The sequence below is a fragment of the Ambystoma mexicanum genome, chromosome 12, assembly GCF_040938575.1.
Source record: "Ambystoma mexicanum isolate Mex_15411 chromosome 12, UKY_AmexF1_1, whole genome shotgun sequence".
Taxonomy (NCBI): Eukaryota; Metazoa; Chordata; class Amphibia; order Caudata; family Ambystomatidae; genus Ambystoma; species Ambystoma mexicanum.
In genome coordinates, this window is record NC_090936.1 from 28469236 (window position 1) to 28495108 (window position 25873).

The window sequence follows — 25873 nt, forward strand, 5'->3', positions numbered from 1 at the left end:
TTCAAATTGAATACTTTTGTCACAATAGAACAGCAACTACTTTTGGCAATGCAACAGTTTGTCAAAATGATAACAAAGTTAACAAGTTCTTTCCACCACACCTTTTTGCCACAACAACACTTCTTCAAAGCATTTTCTTCTTTCCTGGTGTACTCACCTGCCAGGACTAACTACTGTGAAGGCCTCATAAAGCAAGACACAGACAACAGATTAAAAATCCAAACAAAAAGGTTTAATTAACTTAAATGTCAGGATGGTTTAAGGCCTAACTTGGCCTATGCTAAGGTTGAATTTCCCTACCTAACGAAACTAAGGAAAGTCTGAGTCAGAAAGTTCAACTTAAAAGTCTGTTTGTCCAAAACATATACTTGCCCTCACAAATAAAGCTAAACAATGTGTAGGGATGGCAGTAATAAAAGAAATAGTGTTTCCGAATAAAGTACTGAGCTTCTTCAAGTTCCTGGTTTACTTTCAAGCTCCCATTCCCAAAGTTCAAAGCAGTCCTACAAAGTCTCTCGGGTTCCCTTCCCCATGTTAAAGACAATTCCACAAAGTCTTGGGGTTCCCTTCCCCAAGTTCAAGAAAATCTTAAGTTCAAAACACAACAGTTCACCAAGGATTGGGATCCTTCCCAACCTCTTTACCAGGGTTACTTTTCCCTAGTTCGCCAATCCCCATTTGTTATCACAAAATTGTCTTCCTGTACATTTTAATTGACTTGCACCTCTTGACATCAACACTCTTGCCTTTCAGTTACTTTTCTGTTTAGGGCACTCAGTCTAGGCATAGTTGATAGACCACACAGGCCATATATCACAGGTAACGTAACCAATGCTCCTTTCTTGTGTGTGATTTATCAATATCCCTCTCATGCAGGGGTCCTCTCGGTCTAGGCACAGTTGACAGACCACACGGTCCACCCAAAACAGGTCTCGCAACCGATACCCCTTTTCATCTGCAAGTTCAACCTTAGTTCCCTGCTTTCCCTTAACAGTGAAGAGTAATTCTTGCCTCAGGTTTACTGTCTTAAACACCTTATCATGGCTAGCTTGGACACCATTCACTTCATTATGCTCTTCGTACTTCTCTGGCTCCTGCCAACACAAGTCTCCTTCTAACCTGCAGTCTTTTGACCACTTGTTTAGTGCCAATACTATTCTCGCACCCTTCTTGGGATTTTACTTGCTTTGCCAATACTTGTATTTCAGTCAGTTCATTCTGTGGCACTTGCCACCTGCACAAGGTTGCTTTTATTCCATTCAGAATATATGCTCATCATTTGCTTTCTTTCTCTAGGGGTCATTAAAAAATTATTATTCAATAATACTTGTTACTTGTTTTCATTCTGTATGGTATTCAGTAAGGCTTTCAATTCGTTGGATGTTCAAAGTTCACATTTTCAGTAATGCTTTCAGTTCGTTCAAGTTTGTAAACACTTGCCTCGGTATTCAAAAGTGTTTATAATAGTTTCTTAAACGTTTGTTATTCATGAAAGGCGTATTGCCTGTTTTCGGATTGCCCCGGTATGAGTGTTCCCCTTCTGTACTCACCAGCTTCAGGCGGCAGCTCCCGTTAGCTCTGCTTTCTTCCTCGCTTGGCTTTTCCCACCTCCACGGTCTCCGATCTTCTCTCACGGAGGGCGGGGAGAGCGCCACTCGCTCTCCAGGAAGTCCACGGCAATCGCAGCAATTCGGCGCCTCACAGCTTCTGCTTACACCCGAATCCAAGGGGGCACAGACCTTCTCTGGTCCTTTCTCGACACGGCATCCAACACTCGCGTCTCCCTCTCCTGTGCCTCCGGTACGCCAGCTCCAGCCGGCTCCACACTCCAGCCTGCTGTACGACCTCTTCCCTCTTGAAAAGCCCGCATTTTAATATCCGTTGGGCTTACTAAGTGGCCACAGGTGGTCACTTAGTCTTACTGCCTGATCATAAGAGAGAGATGCGTGATCTTCACAATATTCTGCAGGCCTCTTCCTCATCTCAGTACTAGATTGGTGAAATTACCTGCAAGTGTTCATCACCCTGAGTTGCCTCTTCCTCGTCCCAGTACCATAGTGTGTTAAATGATGGAAATGTGGGGAAAGGTATTACAATAGCCCATAAAGGCCAGGTTAGGCTGGCTTCAATAGGGAAAGGGGGATACCATGTCTCGTCTGTGGCTATCCTCTCCCTAATCCCCAAGGACCCTCCACCCAGGTGATCCTCCCTAGCTTCTCCAACCCCAGGGTCAGCATCCAAAAGCGATGGCCTTTCCTTGGCCACCTGAGAGCATCCAGGTCCTCAGAGGTGCAGGAGCACCGACCGCTGCAGGAGCAGTGGTGCCAGCATCCATGCTGCAATCGGCCGCTCAGGTAGGCACTTTGCCTTAAACTCTGACCCCAACATCGAAATTTGCCCCAACTCGGAGATTGCCGTATCAGTGCTGCACAATTTGTGGCATTTCAGGATAATACCCTGCCTGGCTTCGACTTGAGCCTCAAAGCCCCATTTTCGTTTTTATCTGCGTGCCACTATTGAAACCCTCGAGGTGAGCCAGTTCCAAGATGGCCACCGGCACACTCACTTCCTCACCAGCGTCCACCTGACCGAAGCGCCCATCCCCATTGGCCAGCCTCCATCTCATCAGGCTAATCAGGCGCCGGCAGGCTTACGCCGGCCCCTTCCCTAAGGATCCCTTCCACAAGGATCCAAGCCTGTCTGGAGCCTGTCCAGAGGTGTCCGAGGCACGGGCCACGGCCTTTGCCCTTCGGGCTTCCCCAGGAGCACAACAGCATCCACTCCACTCCTGCTGAAAGAACACACGCACGTGTTCCCCAAGACCCTCGGTCCACAATGCATCCGGCTGCACCACGACAGATGACTCTACCTTCCTCCTTGGGGAACGGGACCTGACTACCCACACGAGGTAACATTCAACATCAAGCCCCCTGCCACCCACATCTTTGCCAGCCACGCTCGCATACCCACCTAGCAACCTGCCTAAATAACACTCACCACGGCTGACTTGCACCACCCTCTAACATCCGCAGAACTTCATCTTCTAACTCCCACGCACGTGGCATGTGATCTTATCCCACCTAATGCATTGCACGGCCAGCGCACTTGCACTGCCCAACCACCAGTAGTCCATGTCCTGTCTATCCTGAAGTAGGCAGCATCCTGCACCTAGTCGGCGCATTGCCCTAGATGCTGCTCAGCTCACAAGCAACATTCCTATTGTTGATTTTGCACTGCCTTAGCTAAAATCGAACCTGCCTACTGCTGATTTTGCACTGCCTTAGCTAAAATCGAACCTGCCTATTGTTGATTTTGCACTGCCTTAGCTAAAATCGAACCTGCCTACTGTGGATTTATTGTTGATGTATTGGCCTAGCTAAACACTGAACTGCATCTACCATGCTCCTTAGGGCGCTCCTTCTCTTATTGCTCCACTCTGTGTCTTCTGGAATAACAATCCTCACTCAGCCACGCACACATCCGATACGGCCCACTCACCCTCTGTCAGGATTAATCAGATGAGTACAAAGGCAGCGAATATGGCAAGGGAAATGTGCACAAAATCGCACAGTGAATAACCTTGAATCAAACAACGTGCACACAAGAACCAAGACTCATGTATACTAAAACCCAGGAGTGGAGATAGAGTGAAACAATAATACAAATATATGAAAAGGGATGTGGGGTAAGCACTTAGAACTTCCTTATGACTGAAAGGAAAGTCAGCAAACTCCTTACCCACTATGCTATTACAGATACTGACAGCGCTAAACCCACGTAGAGGGCAAGCAAGGACAGGATCTGTGAGCTGACACTCTTGATGATATTGAAATAAAGAACTTAAAAAAAAAACAGTACTCACGAGGACTGGAAATACCACTAGAAGATCAGTAAGCCCACGAACCCTGTTGATCAAAAAGGGACCGAGAAGGCTATAACAGCAATGGGTGGAGGATAACTAAATACATAAGACTCAAGACAAGGGGCAAGTAAGAATTGTGATTATAGAATAGTGAGGAAAACAAAGGCATACACACAGGAGCAAGCTACAACAGCACACCACACCTAATAATCAATGGAAATAAATGCAGAAGTGCAAGGGAAAACATGGAATGCATTCCAATAGACAGTAAGGAGCAGGAGCAGGGAAAACGATATTACAAAAGGCAAACTTCTCCCACCCCTCCAAGGAATAAAGGCAGGAAGCTAAATCTATAAAGGGAAAGACTAAATCATCAACTTTTTCAGTAGCAAAGGACAACATCAAAGAAAAAGAGAACACAGGCAAATTGGGCTGCATCAAAAGGGAAATCACTGAGAAAGGCTGCCTGCAGACAGAGGAAGACAGAAAGGGAAATCTAGAAAGCAGAAATCAATTAAGCACATAAATTAGAAATCCAGGGTAGAGGAACAAGAAACAGAAACTAGGAACTAGGCGCAAAGCTAAGAACCAGGAACAAGGGACCAGTCACAACAGGAACACTGCAACAATGACCAGCGCTGGACTGAAGCAAACTGAGGCTTTTAAAGCTGTTTAACGAGCACACCCCTCAGGTGTGCCGCTTGCTGCACCTGCAGCCACAGGTGTTGCCTATCCTCCACCCAACCTTGTCCTGCAAGTGAGGAGATGAAGCAGTAAGCCAGGCATTCTGGGAAGCATAGTCATTAGATTAAAGAAGCATGCTGGCTGCCAAAAACCTGGAATGGATCCGGAAGGGAAGTAACTTGGAAAATAAGGTTTTAGCGCTCCCAATTCATCACAGCACTGTAGCATTAGGTTCGGAGGAAAAGTCCAGTAGGGAATAAACCCCAAAACATGCCCCCAAGTGGCGGGAACGGGAGCGAGTCGTGACACCCTCAGCCACCCGACATTATGTCTCGCCTCAGCCCGGTCTCACAAACATTGCACATGACGAACTCTGCACTGACACCCACCTCAGGCACCCAACACCTCACCACCGACCTCAACCCCTACCTCAATGACCCAGCCCTCTGGCTTGAGCACTTTGCCAGCAAGCCCACGCCGAACCAACCATGCCCCTCTTCTCTCAGAAATAAAAGACTAGGCACCAGATTCCGCATACGCCCTATGCGCTGCAACCTTCCAAAGCAATCACGACACACACTCCTGTGCCTACCAGTAGAACCCAACCTCAACAAAACCCCCTCTTCAGAGGTGAAACTGCCTGTCATCAAAGGCGCTCTTATCAACGCCAGATCCCTCCCTGCCCACGCCTTAGACATAGCAGACCTTATAACATCGTCAGATCTTGACTTCATTGCCATAACCGAAACTTGGCTACATGCCGCTTCTGGTCCGTCACTATCCCTTGCCATACCACCCGGCTTCAGCATAATGCGATGCGACCGTACCTCTGCTTCCCTCTCGAGAGGGGGTGGCCTTGCCATTATCCATAAAATCACTCTGGACCTAAGAGTAATGACCAACACCAAACTTGAGTCAGCTGAATTACTATCAGTCAAACTCACACTAACACCCAACCAAACAGCCACCATCCACTTAATCTACCGGCCCCCTCCAACAAGTTCCTCCAAAGGGGCCCGAGACCAGTAGAGCGGGGGGTAAAATGGAACCCGATGTATCAAAACTGGAAGGCTTTGAACAAGCTATAAGTCATGTCAGAAGCTGGCGTGCGCGTCAATCAATCAAACACAGGGGTGGGTATGAAAGCGGTGAAGACCCTGTGGGCAAGTAGATCACTCCAGGGCCAGCACCAGAATGTAGCTGGAACTCCCGTCTCAAGTTGGCGTAGCGAGTGAAGCAATCACTGGGGAGAAATGTTGGCGATGAGTGCCAGTCCGTGTCCGGAGCCGTAAGTTATTTTCGGATAAGACAGCTTCTAACCCCATTAAGGAAGCGTCAGTCTGGAGGATAAATTCCTTAGAAAAATCGGCCACTTTCAGAATGGGACTCTGGCATAGAGCTTGTTTGAAGGTCGTTTAACAAATGTTGTCTTCCTCCTCCCATCTGATCTTTTGGGGTTCAGCATTCTTCAATTTGTCAGTTAATCTTGCTGTCTTGCTGGAAGAATTCGGAATAAATCTGCGGTTGTAACCGATTAGCCCCAAAATGAGGGGAGAGGTTTTACAGCAGCCTATAAAGGACGGGGGAGGGTTAGGTTGGTCGTCAATAGGGAAAGGAGGATACCATGTCCCGCCTGTGGATATCCTCTGCCCAATCCCCAAGGACCCTCAACCCAGGTCATCCTCCCTCGCTTCTCCACCCCCGAGGGTCAAGATCCAAAAGCACTAGCCTTTCCCTGGCCACCTATGAATAGTATCCAAGGGGATTAGGTGTGAGGATACACTAAGGTATCTCAAACTTCAACTGATTCCCTTTCCAGTTTCACTCTCCTGGCAGGAAAATACATTTTTACAACTACAATTGGTCTCAGTGGCAATACTTGTTCCAATGTTCTCCACACCAGTATCCCCGTGTGAGGAGGGCTGAACATTGGCTGACTCTCTTAATAGTCTCTTGGTTCTTGGCAATATGGGTTACAGGTTCTCCCAAGCTGGTATCTCGAAAAAAGGAGGATTGCACCCAAGTTGCTTCTTTACTGCTTCTTGATAGCTCTTTGGCTTTGGGCAATGCTGAATACAGGTTTACACACGTTGGTGTCTCATAAAGGGGGAATTGCTCCCTTGTTTCCTCTGTACTGCTTCTTTAAAGCCTCTTGGCTGTGGGAAATGCAGGTCCCCAAGTTGGTGTCCCATTAAAGGGGAATTGCGCCATTGCCGCCTCTGTACTTTATGTGCTCAGTATTCAAAACCATTGGGTACTGCCCAAATGTCCTGCTTGGAGTGCCCCGGTTAAACATTAGCTTCAGGCCTACTCATCAGTGTCCTTTGGTGTTTCTGCTTCAGCAACAGACTCTGTGTTCTGTTCCCTCTGCTGCCAAGCTCCCACATATCTTCAGTAGTCTGCACAGCTCTTCTTCGGAGATCTGATAGCTTTGCTGGGTCTCTGTGTCCACTTCTTCACCGAACCAACCCTAGTTGGGTTGGAAGCACATCTCCCATATGGCTGGGCTCCCTTCCCTCTACCCGTCCACAACGCTGCTTCTTGCTGCACCCTCTGCAATGTCACATGCCTTCTCTTCCTGTGTCGGCTTCAGCTGGAACTCTTCCTTCTGCTTCTGTGGTGGTTCCCGAATTACAGGCTGCTTCTGCCTTTACTACTCCTCCAGCGACACTTCAGCTGTAGCTTAATCTTGGATTTAAATGTCCCGTTCAGGTGCTTGCTCTACGACAACTAAACCGCACAATTATGTTCAATGGCACCTTTGATCCTCACTGACTCTTGGCCCTTTTTCCTCATCTCAGTACCAAAGGCATTATGGATCCTGAAGGTCATAATGGTTTTGCTCCTTTGATATTTAGTTTTTGATTGCTTTGTCAACTGAGAGTTATCAGAGTTAAGGGATGTAAGTGGTTTGTGATTTAACACTGGGTTTAGGACCTCCATTTGAGATATGATAAGAGAATGTCATATTTAATTCCTGAACTCCCAAAGTAAAATTCTTACTCTGTTTAGATGACTATGCTCTTTGGGTAGTTATATGGGGGGGACTTGTGCAATGACAGCATGCCATTAGGTATTTGGGAATTATAGGACTCTCGCCCTCACAAGAAGATGAATATTGCGTCTCTCCTAAAGGAGTTAGCACTTCCACCTGACAGCCATCTGCTCCCATGTGATCCTCCCTCATGATACCACCCGGCGGAGTGTTTATCGAGTGTTTGGACTTGGGGCTTGCCACCACTCCTTTTTCTGCTGCCTGCGCCTGAGTGGCTCTACTACCTCCATTATCATCAGTGGGAGGCTGGAGGCGGACCCTTTCCTATAATACCATAGCTCCTAGCGGAGCATTTGCAGACTGTTTGGCGAGTGTTCGGCATGGTGTAAGGCAGAAGGACAAACATGGACCATACACACGCCTTGATCCCTGGTGATGCAGCTATTCCACAGGTACCCCGTACCTGTAGCCGCTGGAAATTGACTGCTGTTGGGGGCTCTACAGGGGATAAACCAGAGGCGGTGAGCAGCATGTCAGTTGATGTTGGACTAGTTGATGTGCCCTCCGTTCGGCCTGATGACTGTATGGAGCCCCCAAATGACAGACCCGCCCTTCCTGACCCACCCGCGCTGTCCCTCCCTTCTCACACATTCCCAGAAAATGTCTTACCTGCGGTGGATGGGCTCCTCAGTCCGCCGCGGTGGACGGGCTCCTCAGTCCGCCGCGGTGCGGGTCTCCGCTTGGCAGGGGCTCGCCGTGGGCTGCGGGCTGCAACGGAGACGGCTGCGATGCGCATGCGCGCAGTGGAGCTGCGCATGCGCACGATGCCGGAGTCTTGGCGAGTGGGTCAGGCGGAACTATGGAGCGGGCATCTATGCTGGGGAAGCCACTGCAGGCGGGTGACTCGCTTCCTTGGAGGGAAGCAGCGCCCACTATAAATGTGGCAAATAAGGATGCTTTCTGCCTGCCACAGGAAGAAGCTTCTTTTTTAACAAAAATAAAATAATCAGCAAAAACAAACTAAAAAACAAAGCCCCAAAAACTTTTATACCAAGCATACTCTATGAGAGTATTGAAGCAGCAGGCATCTTGGATGGTATGGAAAGTTCACAAGCCCCAAATACTAAGACGTCCCTTACAAAACAAAATGCACAGAAATCTAGCGAAAATGACAAACCAAATACCTTGTCCTCTCACAATAAAGATCCAATGTGTGATATTGAAAAGGGACATTTACAAGCTAATACACAAAAAACTTTGACACAAGGAAAAACAAAAATAACAAAAAATCCATCAAATGGGGCTGGTGACCTTCCGAAACCACTCTCCACTCAGAAATTTAGACTGCGTGCAAAGTCCCTTTCAGGGATAAGAACAATCAGATGGCACTTCAAAAACAAAGACTTACCTACTTTACAGAAAGACATGAGCCTGGCAACTGGGATCATGGATGCCAAACAACTAGACGAAATGGAAATGTCAGATCATGACCTTCTGCTAGCGTCTGGCCGATGCGAGCAATCAAGCTCCCACAATGTACAGATAGAACCAGACAAAAGCAGTAACAGCAACCCACCAAAGGATGACCCTAACCCTAACCCTAAGGATGCTATGACTATAGCAAGCATTGGAAATACAAATGTCCCTGCAACAATTATAATCATTCCTCAACAAAAACATTCAGAACAACTGGAAGAATCTCAGAAGCTGTCTTTTAAGGAACCAAGAAGTACTTCAACTCCGCAGATACCGCAAGTAAAAAGATTCTTTGAAGAAGTGGATGCAAATAAATCTAGTGCAAACATGGTCCCGATAAAAAGGAAAAAAAAACGAAAATGGAAAAACAAGAGTTATAAGTATTGAAGAGGTTCCAAAGGAAAAACAACTTCAGAACAGCGAGCGGAGCTAATTGTGCATTCACAAAAAGGAAAGGAAGATGTCCCTCAGGAACTAAGCAGTACCCTGACTGTGGACTCGCAGCTGGAAGACGAGGAACAAACTGTGCCGGGCCGCATTTCGCACGAAATTAAAGAAAAACATCTTGGAAGAGAACAAGTTCCGTCACATAACCCTTGGCCAATTACAGATATTTGTGCAAACATGGAAGCTGCAGTAGGATCTATGATGACCATAGCACTTGCACCATACTTGAAGTTATATGAGGCACTTCACGAAAACTGCAGAGATCAATCAAATCTATTGGCTCAAATCCAGTCCAAGTTAACATGTGTAGAAAAACACTTTGAAGGATCCATGAAAAAGCGTCGGAAAATGTTATAGTTAAGACGCTAATCGAGCTAATTGAGGAAGCTCGGGAAGACAAGAGAGCGTTTTTGCACTGTTTCAGTGATACTATCAACTTACTTAAAACAGAGAGCTACAAAAACAATGTCCAACATAAGGATAAAAGTACCTCAATAGAAATAAAGGACATAGAGTCAAGGTCAAGTGAGGAACAAAGAAAGGTAAATGTGATGGTTGACCGGAGTAAAAAAAACTGAAACAGAAAACATAAGAAAGACTGAACCTATAGTCAGTCGAGCACTGGCACCTGGCACTTAGAGAACAGAGGGAAAACAGGGAGTGTCCCTGATAAACAGCCAACCGATACAGGCTACTCCTAACAAGGACTGCGAAAACCAGCCTAATGGTACTTATCCATTATTCAACATTGAAAATCTAAAAGAACCAAACAGACCAGACAAGGTGGAAAAACCAAACGAAACATCGGAAAAATTATACAAAAGATGCTGTGGAAAAATCAAATAGAAAATCTAAAAACTTGCCCAATCAAAAATGTTTGACTAATGATGGAACACGGCAGTTTATTAGAAACGTAAAGCCTATAGGAAAAGAGACAACGAAGTCCACCCAACAAGCACCACTAATTAAAAAAAAGGATGGCATATGTCAAACAAAGAAACCAGTACGAGAATACATTAAAGACGTGGAACTAGAGAGTACATTAGAAAGCTCCATAAATGAGTCCTATGGTCAAGAGTCTTCGTTACTCTTATCTGTTTATGAGGATGACAGCTTGCAAGAGTCAACGGAGGAATGTGAAGAGCCCGTGAGCAATAAAAACAACGCTCCGGAATGCCTTGAAGTAGCAGCCTTGACCTTTCGAACTCTGCAAGAAAAAAGAATACAGATTGCAACAAAAAAGGACTTGGAAAGAAAGTTAAATAAAGAAATTCTAACTGCAGATATTATCTGCATTCAAGAGTGTTGGCTTCAAGAACAGCCATACATACATGGAGCAACTTGTTACTTGAATAAAGCTCTTAAAGGTAAAAAAGGCAGATCTACCGCAGGCTTATTAACTATCAACAAGCATACATATGGTGGAAATGTAATTGTCACAATCCACCCCTCACCATTGATACAAGTAATAATCATGCAACAGTATCCAAAAGGAAGTGACACACAAAAAGAAAAAAACACATCATCCATTTGTAACCTATACTGGAATGCAAAAGCAAAGGATGGCCAAATATTCTTGGAATTACTAACTAACCACATCGACCAATTGAGGTCAGAATATGATAACCCGGCATTAATCCTGTGTGGTGATCTAAACATCTCCTGTAGAAAAATCAAAAATCCACAGCCAAATTCGTCCAGTCACAATCGACAAAAACAATCAAGAGCAACAGAATGGCAGATGGAAATGAAGAACCGTGATCTCTTGCAAGTAAATGGTAATGTCCAAGGAGATCTAGAAGGACAACCCACATGGTCATCGCATAATTCATTGCAACACTAGACTACTTTTTTGTTGACCGAAAATTATTTGGCAGAACACTCTCCCTAAAAATCATACCAACAAAAAGTAGTGATCATAAAATCCTAATCTTTACATGCTCAGACCCAGCAATAGAGCATAAAAGGGATGTGGCACCAAGGAATACTTGGCCCACTGACGTTAGTGTAAATGAGGGGCGTAACAGACTGAGATTAACAACACAAATTATTCCCATGCTAACAAATTCAATAAACAAATGGGCAACCTCAACAGGAAAAGACGTGGAGTATGAATCTTGCCTCAGAATTTTTAAAGTGACCACCGAAACAAATAGAAGAACCACAAAAATCAGGGCACATTGTTTCAATACGGATATAGCGGAAAGAAAACGACAGCTGGCTAGAGATTTAAGAGCCTTAAAAAAACAGAATATTGCCTATGATGATATGCAAACAAAAAGAAAAGAATTGAAAAAAGGTTATCGAAATTGGGTTAAAACCCACAGAGCTCTATTATTCCAAAAAGACTCTGAACATATGCTAATGGCGATTCGAAATAAAAATGCAAAATATATATGGACACTGCTAAATCAAAAAGGAAATCACCAAAGTGAGGAACAACTTAACACTATACATGAAACAACGTGGGAACAATACTTTCAAGAAAAATATAATCGCGAGCCAGCAACAGATCTACTGCCTCAAGATGCCAGAAAGGAAAAAGGTTGGGACATCAAATTCAATTTAAGTGAAATCTTGGTACTGATCACAAAAGCAAGCAGATCGCGAGCCCCAGGGCCAGATGGCCTCACGAATGAAATCTTAAAGCAAGCTCCAGAGGTATGGGCACACATGTGCTTTGTACTCTTTAAACGAATAATAAAAATGGGTCATATCCCAGAATCCTGGACAACATCAATTACTATTCCGATCCATAAAAAAGGAGATAGAGCATGTCCGGAGAACTATCGTCCAATATCATTGCTGCACGTTTTAGGCAAACTCTTTGCTGGCATAATCTTAAAAAGATTAAAGGAATGGATACAAAGATCTGGCAACTTCGATCATAGACAAGCGGGTTTTGTAGAAAATGTAGACTGCAGTCTAAACCTTCTAATTCTCAACCTTCTAAAAGCAAAGACCATTCGCGAAAAAATCAAAAACTGTTTATTGCCTCAATAGATATGGCGGCAGCTTTTGATAGAGTAGACCGCCAAATTCTCTGGACCAAAATGAAAGAAAAAGGTTGTCCACCAGACCTGATAGAAGCCATCAAAACTCTCCACACAAATACATCGATGCGAGTGAGACTGGACCAAAAGGAAAAGGGAAACCTAACAAAGGCAATAGCAACAAATTGTGGGCTAAAACAGGGATGCCCACTAGCGTCCATACTCTATAACTTCTATATCTTAGAAGTAAAGCACTGCTTGGAACCACCAAGAGCATGCTCGCCTAAAATAGGAGAAATGAAAATTGGTCATCTCTTATATGCTGACGATCTCATAGTGATGGACAAAACTCAAAAGGGTCTACAGAAAAAACTGGAAGCTCTAAACATACATCTAAAAGAAATGAAACAAAAAATGAATCCGGAAAAATCAGTCATAATGATAATTAAATAAGCAGGTCCTGAAAGTAAAAAATCTTTTAGATGGCATATAGAGAATGACCCGATAACAACAGTTCAAAATGCAAAATATCTGGGAGCAATTGTAAGTGCCAACTGGAGTGACCAACCGTGGATTGAGCATTTGCAGAGGAAAATGGATCAACTAACATCACAGGCATTAATATTGAAAAGAAAGTTTGTAAATTTTCCACGCGCCCGATTGTGGAATTCTACAATGCAAAAGTCATCCCCACTGTAACATATGCTGGCGAAACGGCCCTGAGAATCCCTTGGGAAACATGGGAAAACTTGAAGCCAGATTCTGGTGTAAATTGCAGAAAATTCCCATATGTGTTCCGATAAGTATTATTCGACATGAACTGGGATTGTACTCAATGCAAGTCCGAATCGTCTGGAAAACATTGGCCACCTACAGAAAAATAACTCTGGAGAATTGTCCACCTCAATATCAAATATTGAATAAGGAAGCAGGAAAAATGCCCTTTTGGCCACTGGAGGAATGGAAAGCGAAATGTAATGAGCTGTTGCAAAACTTAAAAGTTACGACAGAAGCCCTTCTGAAACACCCAAAGAGGGTACAATTACTCTTACTATCAATTGACTGGGCAGAAACAGAGTGTGCGAGAGTAGCTTCGAACTATCATACCTTATCAGATATGATAACTAGATGCCCACAGTTATTGCCTGGCTACCTAGAAAAAAGCGCCAATCGGAATCATAGAGACTTAATAATGCGCTTTCGTCTGAACATTTTAAGAACACAGATCAACCTGTTCAGATACGGACTGGCAAAGGAAAAATGATGCAGACTATGCAAACAAGAAGAAGAATCGTCTCGACACTTACTGCTGTTTTGCCCTGAACTTAGATCTGAAAGGGGTTGTCTATTACTACCAATATTGTCACCATCATGTGATCTGGACCTGACTTATGGTGGTCAGCTCTATATGACGACCCAAGTAAGAAAACCATCAAAGGCTTGGGTATTTTCCTGGAAGCTATGCTAAAGAGGCTGGAAGGGAATTAAGACCACCATTATTAACAAGGAATATCTAAAAGGCTTGGGTATTTTCCTGGAAGCTATGCTAAAGAGACTGGAAGGGAATTAAGACCACCATTATTAACAAGGAATATCTAAAACACATAGCCAAACCGCGATTGAAACCAACATAGAACTAAGAAAGAAGAAATAGGAGAGGTTTGGCTTGTGCATGGGGAGGATGGAAAACGTGTACATAAGCAAAAGCTTGTATTTTTTGTACGCTGAATGCTTTAAATAAAAAAATTTAAAAAAATTAAAAAAACTTCCCCCTGACAGCCATCTGCTCCCATGTGATCTTCCCTCATGATACCACCCGCAGGATTATGATCAGGTAGTGTGGGCCTTCCCCTGGCCACATGAGAGGAGATTTTAGGATGGGGTTCAGTGATGACTCTGCAGGATTCATCACAATACCAATTTGTGGTTTGCAATAGGAGTGCCATGACCGAACGTAAATCCAGACTGACCCAGGATTACATTAATTATTTGCACTTTGTGGTGCAAACAGGGGTAAATGCCTGCTGCCAAGTATGATATGATATGGCATTTATAACGTGCCCATACACAAGTGTTTCAAGGCGTGACGAGGCATGGGAAGTGGAACAGAGGGAAGACAGAGACAACTATCTTACTAAGCCAGGTGACATTGAGATTGCCAAGTGCAGGGGAGGGGGGGGGGAGAGAAAGTGCAGGAGCAAAGGGGCGGGGGCAGCTTGTGGCAAGTGCAGGGATAAGTGCAGACCTCAAGTGTCAAGAGCTGGTGGGGACAGAAACAGCCCCCAAGTGCAGGGGTTGACCAGGAGGCAGTGCAGGTGTGCAGCTGGCGGGGAGGGGATTTGGGCCTGAGATCAGAGGGTGTCCAGGTGACCAGTGCAGTTTCAGTCGGAAGTTCAGCATGGTAGAGGGGGAGAGAAAGCAGAAGCAAAGAGGAAGGCCTTGAGGTGCTTCCTGAACCAGAGATGGTTCGCCCCAAGTTTCAGGGAGGCAGGGATGCTGTTCCAGAGCGAGGCCCCAGCCGAAGAAAGATCTACCACCAACGTGTTGCTTGGAGAAGCGACTTACCCTGAAGGAGTTGGAGGCGGATGAGCGAAGAGCTCGAGAAGGAAGATATTTAGGAAGAAAGAGTTGAAGGTATTGAGGACCCTGGCCCCAAGAGGCCTTGTGGACAATGCAGAGGGTTTTGAACTTAATCCTCGCAACCACTGGGAGCCAGCGCAGAGATTTCAGAGCTGGAGAGATACGATCTCTGGGCTTGAGGCCAATGACAAGTCTCGCCGTCCTGCTCTGGGCGAGTTGCAGAGGGCGGAGAGTAGAAGCAGGCAGATTTAGAAAGAGGCTGTTTCAGTAGTCCAGCCTAGAGAGAACCAGAGCTCTGGAGACAGTGGGCTTCTGGGGGAAGGAGAGGAAAGGAAGAATATCTCTGAGGAGGGGCAGCTGGTAGTGTGACTTCTTAGAGATGTCAGAGATGTGAGGAGAGAAGGAAAGTGTGGAGTCGAAGATGACCCCAAGGTTTTTAGCCTCACAGGTGAGAAAAGGAGGAGGGCCAAGAGAGGCCGACCAGAGAGCGATAGGAAAAGAGGGAGCAGGTGTGCTGATTAGGAGAATCTCAGTCTTACTGGCATTAAGTCAGGGATCATTGGCGGCACACCACTCCTGGATAGCGGACAGTCAGAGATGAGAGAAGGAGAAGAGGTGGTGGAAGGCAGCCTGAAAATGAGCTGAGTCTCATCCGGGTAGCACTGAAAGTTGGGGCAGAGAGCAGCAATTTGGTGGGCAAGAACTGCCAGATATTGGTTGAACGGACAGAGAGAGAGACGTTAAACCCCCTGGGGAACACCTAAGGTAGAGATAGAGATAGAGGAGAGGAAGGACGTACATATGGCAGGTGGCATGTAACTTGGATTACTATTGAATCTGCCAGCATTTAGCATGTTTCTGTTACGTCTGTGAAAAACGCAAAGGGAAAAGTCAATTTTTTAAATAATAACATAAAAGGATCCTATTTTATTCAGATGCTTTGATCTGGGTCTAAACATGCAGGTGGATACTACATCAATGGAAAGCAATATCTGCGCGAATAAATGCCACACATGGTCCTAATCTCTTCTGGAGCAGTAAGTTGGCCGAGCAAGAAACGCATCTCCCCAAATAGAAATGAAGCATATGTGTGAAAATAAATCAGAAATAAGTAGCGTTGGCTTCTTTTGAAATGGAATCTATGAGCATGATGATTTTGTATTATAGACATTAGATTCAAGTGAACTCTTCAAAATATTTAATATATCTTGCGTCTCTCTTCAGGAATCCCTTAGAACTGTGTGTTAGATTTTTTGGGAACGGTTCACCAGATCCTCTGTAATTGGCAGAAAAAAAAAGTTAGCTTTCCTCTCCTGCAATTTAATTGTCCTGACAGATAAAGAACACATCTCTTTCAAACAAGTATTGACTTGGAATACACGGTTGGCCATTGCATGATTGAAACCTGTACAAAGGGTCAGACAAAACTTTCTGAAAGGAGCACTTAACTCTCAGAGCTATCTCGCCCGCTTGAGGACTCAGGCCCTACCTTTGGAGGATGGGGGGAGCATTCTGCTTGCTTTAACAAGATCAATCCTTAAACACTGATGGTTTAAGGGTTGATCCAGTGGGACTTGATCCACTTTTACCAAGTGGGTGAAATGCGCATGGACACCAACCATGAGCTTCTTGGTCACTTTGCACCCATTTGGTAGCTCCTAAGCGTTCTAGGCAGGTGCTCGGGTTATTTGACCAGAGTGGTAGCTGGGCTAGCACCTGCATCTTCGGTTTGCCGGTGTAATCTTGAAATGGCACGTGCTGAGCCAGATTTCACCACTGTAGAACCAGACAACAGGGTGCGTCAACAACTCTCACCTTAGAATTGAGTCTACAAGTCTAAAAAGGACACAATGTTCATCAATGTGCTTGCTGAGGTGCAGCCCCTATGATAAAAGCAAAATTCAATAGCGACCTCTGTTGGGTTGACATTCTTGATGTCTTCACATTTCTTCACATCCTACCATTGTTTTTGGTTGCTTTCAATGCTTCCATCACTATTGCCTTGTCCTAACTACATGTTTTTGCTCAATCCTTATTAAGTATGGCAACTGTCCTTTTAGTTTTTACATTGTATCCAAAGGTTAAATAGTGCGGAAGACATTTCCGTCAAGCTGACTAAAACATGAAAGAGTTTCGAACACTGTATTCCAAGACAAGTCTTGTCTAGTGAGAGAACATCACAGAATTCAGGAGGAGCAACACACTTTTTTTTCTATACATGCTAGGTGGCATGTGTGTGATAGATGCTCAGAGCCTTCGAGTACATTTTTATTGAACCTCGCCACATGATGCTGGCCTACCTCATAAGTTAATATGGAGATGAGAGAGTAAGAGGAACACATTGGACAAGGTTCTGCAGCTTTAAGGTCACTGCAAAATGTGGCCACAATCGTCAAGCCCTATTGCATCAACATCAGGCATGTTGTACATATTGCAAACGTAACACACTCACCTGTTTAAGCCAAATCTAATACAGTGCTTTAAGGCAACAACAGCTGCAGCAGATGCCGACAGGCATTCAGAAATTCCACTGCGAACCTTAAAGAAAAACAATGTTTCATCATTATTTATACATTCCTAAGAGACAACTTACTGAACCACATTGTATTACTCATGTGTGCATGTTTATACCATAAAAGAGAACTCCCTAAGATAAATGGATAATGTGTGTAACTGCATCTTTGCGATTTAAGAGAGAATAATGCAGCAGTGAAGGACTACAGCTGGTGCATGACCTTATCAAGCTAGACACTTCTGGGATCAACCACAGTTCGATGCACCTGCAAATTCCAGCGAGTCCTGTCTAGTGCCTAGTGTCCGATGAGGAGGAGCTGGAAAGGATTCATTCACTGCTCAAGTAACAAAGCCTCAGAAGTGAGATGAGCAGAATGATCAATAAAAATGGTAGATGCCAACAAGGCGGCCAAGCAGACGCTATCAGCTTCCCCGAAGAGTCCAACCCTTAGCTACCTGCTTGCACGGGGATTCAGGGCAGCAGATGAGGCCAGGGTTTGGGGGGGGATAAGGCGAAGCTGTTGGAAGCCCAGGTCAAACTCATCCTACGCACGCACCCACCTTTGATATTGAGCACTGTTAGGAGACATGTTCTTTTTGCACCTTTCACTCCATAGATTCCTATAGGTCCGCCAATATTTTTGCTTATTGTTGAACCCTGTACTGGCATTTGCAGGTCATTAAAGCTTCTGCTTTGCTTTACTTCCCTTGCCTGTTTTGCTCATTCTTCAGGGGAAAATGACGAGTGCTTAAGACTGTCAGTCTGAGAGACTGTCTCTCTTTTGGAATTCTTGTATTTTTCAATTGCACACATCACCTTCCAGTGAAGTGTGCTTAGGATACTTTGTATCCTTATACCTTTTTAACCTGATGGCTTTTTAGTTCATCATCATCATTAACTTTATTTGGAAGATAAATCTCCATTAAAGTGCAATTTTCATAATACAATAAATTAAAACGAAATTCACATTAATATCCACATTGATCTTGAAATCATTGTGCACAAAATATGTGTACAATAATAAAACCAATATCAACTTATGTAAATCCAAACCTTAGTATCAAACACGCATCCCACTCAACCTACTGCTGTATCAGATTAGTGCTTATTCTAGTCTCTAACATTCTCTTCTTAAATGCGGATCTTAGAAATGTTGAGACTGATAACACATATGCAGGTTGGGTACAGCATTTCAAGGGTCGAATAACGCGCCCTTGCCGGCAATGAGCCCTACAAAAAAAGAAAATATGTGCCTCATCCTCACGCCCCTTGCCACAAAGAGGGCATAGGGACAAGGGACAGGAGCCACTCTTCCACTTGGTAGACCCATGGGCCAATGGGAGTATGCCTAACCGAAACTTAGCAAACCAGCTTTTAAACTTTGCTACCATCGGGAGGTCCAGATATACCTCCGGCCCCCAGACGTTTCCCCCATTAGGCAATTATCAATTATCATACTCCACGGACACTCTCTGAAGTTATTGTTAACTACCACCTTGTAGGCTCTACCCAACCTTGTGGGGTCACTCCACAGATCCCCAAGCCCAATGTTAAAAAGCATGGTTCTTACATGCCTAAACCATGAGAGTTTCCTACCACCTGCTAATGAGAGCAGCTCCTCCAAACCTTCCCGAAACAGAACTAAGGCTTTATTGTTCCAGATCCGCAGCCAGTATAACATGTCTCGGGAGGATAGCTCAGCGGCAACGTGTTCGCCTTGGGAGCAAGACGACAGAGCAATACAGGTTTGATCCCCGGGTCCACGCTTAGAAACCTCTGGGTATTAAGCGCGTTATAAATAACCTATCATATCATATTGAATCTCGATCAGGCCAAATTCGCACGCCACTGGTGTAGCCGGCGCATTAATGGGTAAACCCAACAATGATTTCAAAAATCTATTTTCGGCTATCTGAATGGCGGTGCAATCATCCGCACCCCATAGATCAGCAACTTATGTTATCCCTGGAATTGTCTGGACCTAGTAGATCTTAAGAGGTACTGAAAGGGCCTCACCATCCAATCTTCTCACCAGATTCCTAATAAGGCTGCACTGACGCAAATGCAATAGCGAACTTCTTGCTATCTGGTCCTGCCATTTTAGTTTATTCGAGAAAATAAACCCCAAATATGTGTACGAGTCTACAGACTGCAGAGGCTGGCCATTTAAGTTGAAATTTGCCCGTACTCTGGCCTTTTTCCCAACACCAACACACTGCATAGTTTTCGTTTAGGAGAAGTTCATTTTAATGCCTTTTTTCTATGGAACAAAACTTGTAGAAAACATCCAATTGGTTCTGCAGGTCAACCAGAGTTTTTGACAGCAAAACTGTCATCCACAAAAAACAATAGGCTCCATTTTCTATTGCCCAACATTGGAGCATCCCTTGCCGCTTCTAAAAAAAAACAGGCACCAGACTGTCAATATATAATAATAATAGCAAAGGTGCCGCAATGTACCCCTGCCTAACTCCCACATGAATAGGTACTGGATCAGTTAGCTCCCCAGTCAACCCCCACCGTATCCATGCCATATTGCAAGAATATAGAGATTTAATGGCATTAACCAGGGATGTTGGGATGCCTAGTCCCTCTAGTACAGGCCACAGAGAGTCCCTCGGGACTGTGTCAAAGGCCGACTATAGATCCTCAAACACCAGATACAAGCATTGTGAGTTAAGAAGCGAGAATTTCCGGCATTAAGAGGTCAAGCCTCATAGCCTGGTCCACGGTGAAGATTCCTGCTCTAAATCCTGCTTGCACATCGGAAAGAATACCTTCACTGGCAACCTAGTCCTCCAGACGGTGCAAAAGCACCCTGAAATAAAGTTTTGCCAGTGAGTCAATCAACGAGATTGGCCTATAATTACTCAGGGAATCCCGATCACCTTTCTAGTATAGTGGAATGATGGCTGCCTCCCTTCAACTACTCGGTGGGTGATTACTGGAAAAAAAAACATTAAAAAGTTTTGTTAAGAAAGGTACCCAAAGCACAGGTTCACTTTTAAAAAGAACAATGGGAATGCAGTGCATGCCAAGGGCCTTTCCCTTTTTCGCTTCAGACAGCGCCTGTGCTACTTCAAGGGATGTGATCACATTAACCCTGCCTTCGTTGGGGGGGAAAAAAGGATGCCAGTGCCTGTCCATTCATCTTGCTTACGGCCTGCACAGACCGCCATGCAGCATATAAGGCAGTGAAATGATCATGCCAAGCATCCAATGAAATGTTGCTTACCACACCCAGCTGCTCAGGTTTGAGGTTTTTCTCCACCAGATGCCAAAACTCTTTAGAGACATTTGACCCGGCAGCCCCACCAAGAGCTAACCAAATATGTTTACCCTGTTCACTCTCCTTTTCAATAAGCATGCATTTATAGTCATTCCTACGTTTTTTAATTAACCCCGGAGTAATAACCACCCCAGACTTGAGTGTGTTAACCAAGACAGTCTTGGCCTCCCGACATTCACGGTCATACCAACCCACAGGTTTGTGGTTAGTCAAGGCTTGGGGGCGTCTTTCCTTGGTGACAAACGGGTAAAGTGTTTCTATAAATAGTCTGTAGAAATCGGCAGTTGATATAGGAGAATATGTCTCTGCATAGGCACCCAATATTGGTAGTAAAGCCTCATAAATTCTGCCCTGAAAAACAGCGTTGGTAACTGGGGCCATCAGCGGTAGATCCGGGCCTGAGAAGAGGGACCGACTTGTACATCGGCAGGCCTACTTGGGCCACTAGTGTTAGAAAAGACCAAAAACGACACTACCAATGTGTCGTGATCGCTCTCAACACTCTCCAAGACCTTAAAAGACACCAACCCATCCCAATGGGAAGCAAGAGCGAGAATATAGTCAATGCGACTCCCCTTGTTCTGCGTGCGAAAGGTAATATGTGCTGGAGAGTCTTCTAAAAACCTCCCATTGCAGGCCCTCAGAACATGTGCGTATAACGATGACGAACCCTGCCCGCCAAGGGGTAACAACGCGTGCTTTGGGGGAATCGACGGCCACGGAACTCCCCATAGTTCATCTTCGGCAGCAAGGTACCACGTAGACTGGCTTGGTTGCTCCAACTGGCAATTAAAGTCACCCAAAACAAATAACTGACAGTTGGGGGAAGCAGCAATAGGTAGGGAGAGCCTGTTCAAAGCCAGCTCCAGGTGCTTAATGGCACTCCGATTTTGCCTCAGATATACATTTTGTTACGCTCACCTGATATCCCCGGGGACGTCTGGAAGGCTCCGAGATCTGGAACCATGGATGCGTAGTTGCCCAGTGCTGAATAATGAATCTGCAATTACAGAAGGGAGGATTTGTGATAACTGTCTCTAATGGGTTAATCTCCCACCTCCCTCTGACCGATTCCCTTCCCACTGGGTTCTTTTCTCACCTTAGTTATTTGTAGGGTGAGCTATCCATCCTGCGTTTCTTGTGCAGGGGTGCTTGACGTTTGTTGGCGAACTGCCCGAGTTGCTTCACTGGTGCAGTACGCCTTCCTTGGGTCCAGGCCTGCTGTGACCCCGAATCTGCTGGTAGGCAGGTAGGTTTGTTAATTGTAAGTCTTTGTTCTGTTTATGGTGGGAGTCTTTATCTCCTTCTTTTCAGGTGCGAAGGTCTTGATGCTGGCGTGCCGGATGGAGAGGCATGTTTTCTAGGTAAGAGAAAGCGCGAAGCGCAGCGCCTTTATTGTCTTTTAAAGCTAACCTGTGTTTTCATCTTCTCCTCACAGGCCGCTCTGGTGCTGCGAGTGGATGAGAATGCAATGAAAAACAGGCCCCCAGAATCCGTTAAGGTAAGTACAGCGCTGTGCGGTTGTTTAATATTGAAAGCAAACCTGAATATGTCTCTTTTCCTTTGCAGATGTTGCTGCAGTGCTCCGGAAGGAAGCGTGGTGTAGCGTATGGAATTCAGGTAAGAGTGATTGGAATTCGATGTTTTGGAAGCGCGCGTTCTAATATTGTTTTTCCCCTTCTCATTATTGCAGGTCGCAATGTTCGAACAGCTGCTGTGGTAGCGGTTCGCCGGAAGTCTTTAAGCTAGTACTCAGAGGTGAGTGATGTTTCTTCTTCTCTCGGTTTCCACAGATTGCAGCCCTGTTGGGATGCTGAGTGCTGGATGGTGTTTTCTCTGGTAAAACAGAATAATCTTGTTCTTGTTCTTGCAGGATTACAGGAAGATGCTGAAGACCAGGAGCTGAACACAGTGAGTGTCACGCTGTGGGTTGCAGAATAACACGAAGCGTGTTCTGCAGTCATGGTGTGGTTTATATAGCCCAGGTAAAGTAGTACCAGGGAAAGTAGTTCCAGGCCTGCCACACCCACAACACTAGACCGCATGGCTTGGTTCTTAGAACTAGACTGTGTGGGTGCTTCCATGTTGGAATTAAAGGCCCATGTACATAAATGGGACCTACTTTGAACAGCCCTTCCTTCCTACATTTAAGCCTGGTGCCAAAGGCGCCAGGACTGACTCCAGGCGGTGGTTTTAAGGCCCTCAGGGTTCTGGTGGGAGCCTGCTTGTGGCACAACGTGTGCCCCCTCACAGTGGTCATGACACAGTTGTAGTTATTTTGACTCGGTGACTATGTGCCTAAAATAAGCTAGAGGCAGCTGTGTGATTTTTACTGTTTTTGTGATATTCTTGTGCACTTTCACATTTACTGCAAATGACTACTTTCAATCAGCGCTTTGGTGTAAGACGCTATAAAAATCAAATAAAATACAAAAGACTAATGGTGGCTATCACCCTAAAATGGCTGTGCCATGAGATTTTTGCTTATTCTTTGGCTTTCTTCCTGCCTCTCAGATCAAGAAATACCATATATGGTAACCCCTTTGCCTGTGAAAGCAGCTGCTTTTGCAGGCAAGTGGGCTTTTTGTGTACGTGAGCCACAGGGGGGGTGGAGATGGTTGGGACTGTCTGGTGCCAGTCCACATCCTCTGGTTCCACTAAGTCTGTTTCTGGGCAGATGTGGTGACCAGTGGTTGTCCATTATTTGACAGCCCCTGGATGTTTGGATGTTGCAGAGCCTTACCATCCGTGTGCTTGGGCTAGCTCCCAGCCTTAATCTTGGTTAAGGATGGCTCCTGCAGCCATTCGACAGATCATTGCTGGAACCAAGACTTCTACAAAGAAGAGCAGCCCGCTGACTATGACTCCTGCAGCTGACCAGCATCGACTCCAGTGATTGGCCTGTTGAAGCCCTGCTCCTCTGTCTGATCTCATAAGACCCTTGTTGGTGCTTCGACCCTTGGACCAGTGGGGACAACAAGTCTAGACCCCTGCTCGAGGAGCCATGCCTTAGAAACCTTCAGAAGTGTCCCTGAACCACCCGGTGGACTGACCAGCTCCCTTTTGAGCTAACTCGCTGCACCCGTTGCCATTCCGAGCAGAGCATTTCCAACAATCTCACAACAAGGGACGCTGTGCTGCAGCTGCTTCTGCTTTAACCGCTGGACGATTACCCGTCGATGCCTAACCATAGTGACTTCCGCTGGATCCATCCTTCTGCAATCCCATGAGGTGTCCTGAAGGGTCTGCACCACCAAGATCTGCATCTTTTCTGCATTGGGGGTATTCTTCAAGAAGTTTCCCGGAACAGTCTGGTTGAGAACCGCAACCACCATCCGAAAACAAAAAGTGACAGCTACACCGGCGACCCCTGGGCTTCCATCAACCGAACCAAGGACAGAAGATTGTGTCTGCAGCGAATTCCTGAAGACCTGCATTCTCACCTGGAATAATCGGAATAAGGGGGGTAAATTACAATACTTGTTTCTGTCCCTCCTTGTGTACCCTAGGGTAACATTGGCTAGAGAGCCCTTATCCGTAAACTTCTGGCCTTGCCTTTGGTTGTCGAGCCTGGGGTAAGGAGCCTTAGCTTCAGTATAGGATATAGTAGGGTACTTACCTAATATGAAGTAAACGCTTACCTTACTTTAAATAACATTAAAATCACCACCATAGTCCACTGTATCATTTCTAAAATACCTTCCCTGTACAAACCATAGGTGGAACTTGTGACCTTTTGGGCACAAAGCCCCAAATACCTTTGGGATGGACTTCAAAAGACAGAGGGTCCTGGGTTGTGATTATTCTAACAAATGTATGTTCCTGCATCTAATTGCTCATCTGGCGAATAATAGTATTTATTGAATATGCAATCTTATTTCTTATGGTTTTTGATTACATTACTTACCTGTGATATTTGTATGCTTAGTGTATTCAGAAAGGCCTAAGAAATAATTGTATTTAAATTTAAGGTCCCATGTTTAGAAAAGTCAACCTACCACATGAATCTCACAATACAGAATTAACAAAATGCATAATTAATAAAAACAAACAGATCATCATATAAAATAGTGTCTATAGGTCATACAAATACATATAGTATTGCATTAAAACAAGAAGAATAAACATCTCAACATACACAGACAATAGCATTAAAACTATTATTACATCAGTAAACATATCAGCAGGAAAGCATTACAAGCTGAGTTTTATCAAATTGATTCGGTTTAGAAATGTACAAAGCCTTATCGATAAAGCAGTTTCAACACCAGAACTCAATCTAGACCAAAACAAAATCTGTATTCAACCATTCAATATTATCAACAAATCGAGAAAAAAAAGGTTTCCTATTTTCTTGAAGTATGGAGCAGTCTATCATGTGTTTTAATGTTTGTAATGACACACCATTGGCACTCAAATCCCAGTGCAACATGAGCCCCATATTTTTGGATCAAACAGCCAACACCTCCTTACTTTATAGGAGATTTAACCTGAATCTCAAAAATCGCCCACACAATAAAGCACATCTATTCAGGGGGAGTAAACCCACAAGTTTCTTTTAGATTACTTACAGTAATTCAAGGATAGTAGACCCTGTCAGTCATGCAGTCACACTCAGCTAATGAATCAAATCCCTTCGTAAACCAACCCTGTTACTAGGATACCTTTCTGAATAGTCAAACACTAATTCATGCAACAGTATAAACCTATAACTACATTCAGGATAAACCTCAGTTATACCCGGTAAGTAGGACCTAATGTTGTAATAAACTATTACAGTTGCTTTTCAGATCATAGGAACACAGATTAAGGTAAGCAATAACGCTACAACTTATTTTAGGATGGCACAAGGCAGACCAAGGTTAGTAAAACCCACAATATACTTATTAAGAATTGCACACAGCTATTCAAGGTGGATCTACGTGATTTCACTGCATCGCAACATTTAGAATGTGAAAAATCTGAATTCGAAATGTGCGCAGTGGTTTAATCACGGACGATTTCAGGCGCATTACTTCCCCCCACAAATCCC

The 25873-nt window shown here is 44.8% G+C and overlaps 1 protein-coding gene across 1 annotated transcript in view; it reads right to left on the reverse strand.

The window, feature by feature from the left end:
* The window catches only part of HDAC10 (histone deacetylase 10), a 706011-nt gene that overhangs the window by 126010 nt on the left and 554128 nt on the right, over positions 1-25873 (reverse strand). The window contains exon 16 of the mRNA XM_069627848.1: positions 17490-17575. Coding sequence (XP_069483949.1) covers positions 17490-17575 — 86 coding nt within the window. The remainder of the gene's footprint in view (positions 1-17489; positions 17576-25873) is intronic.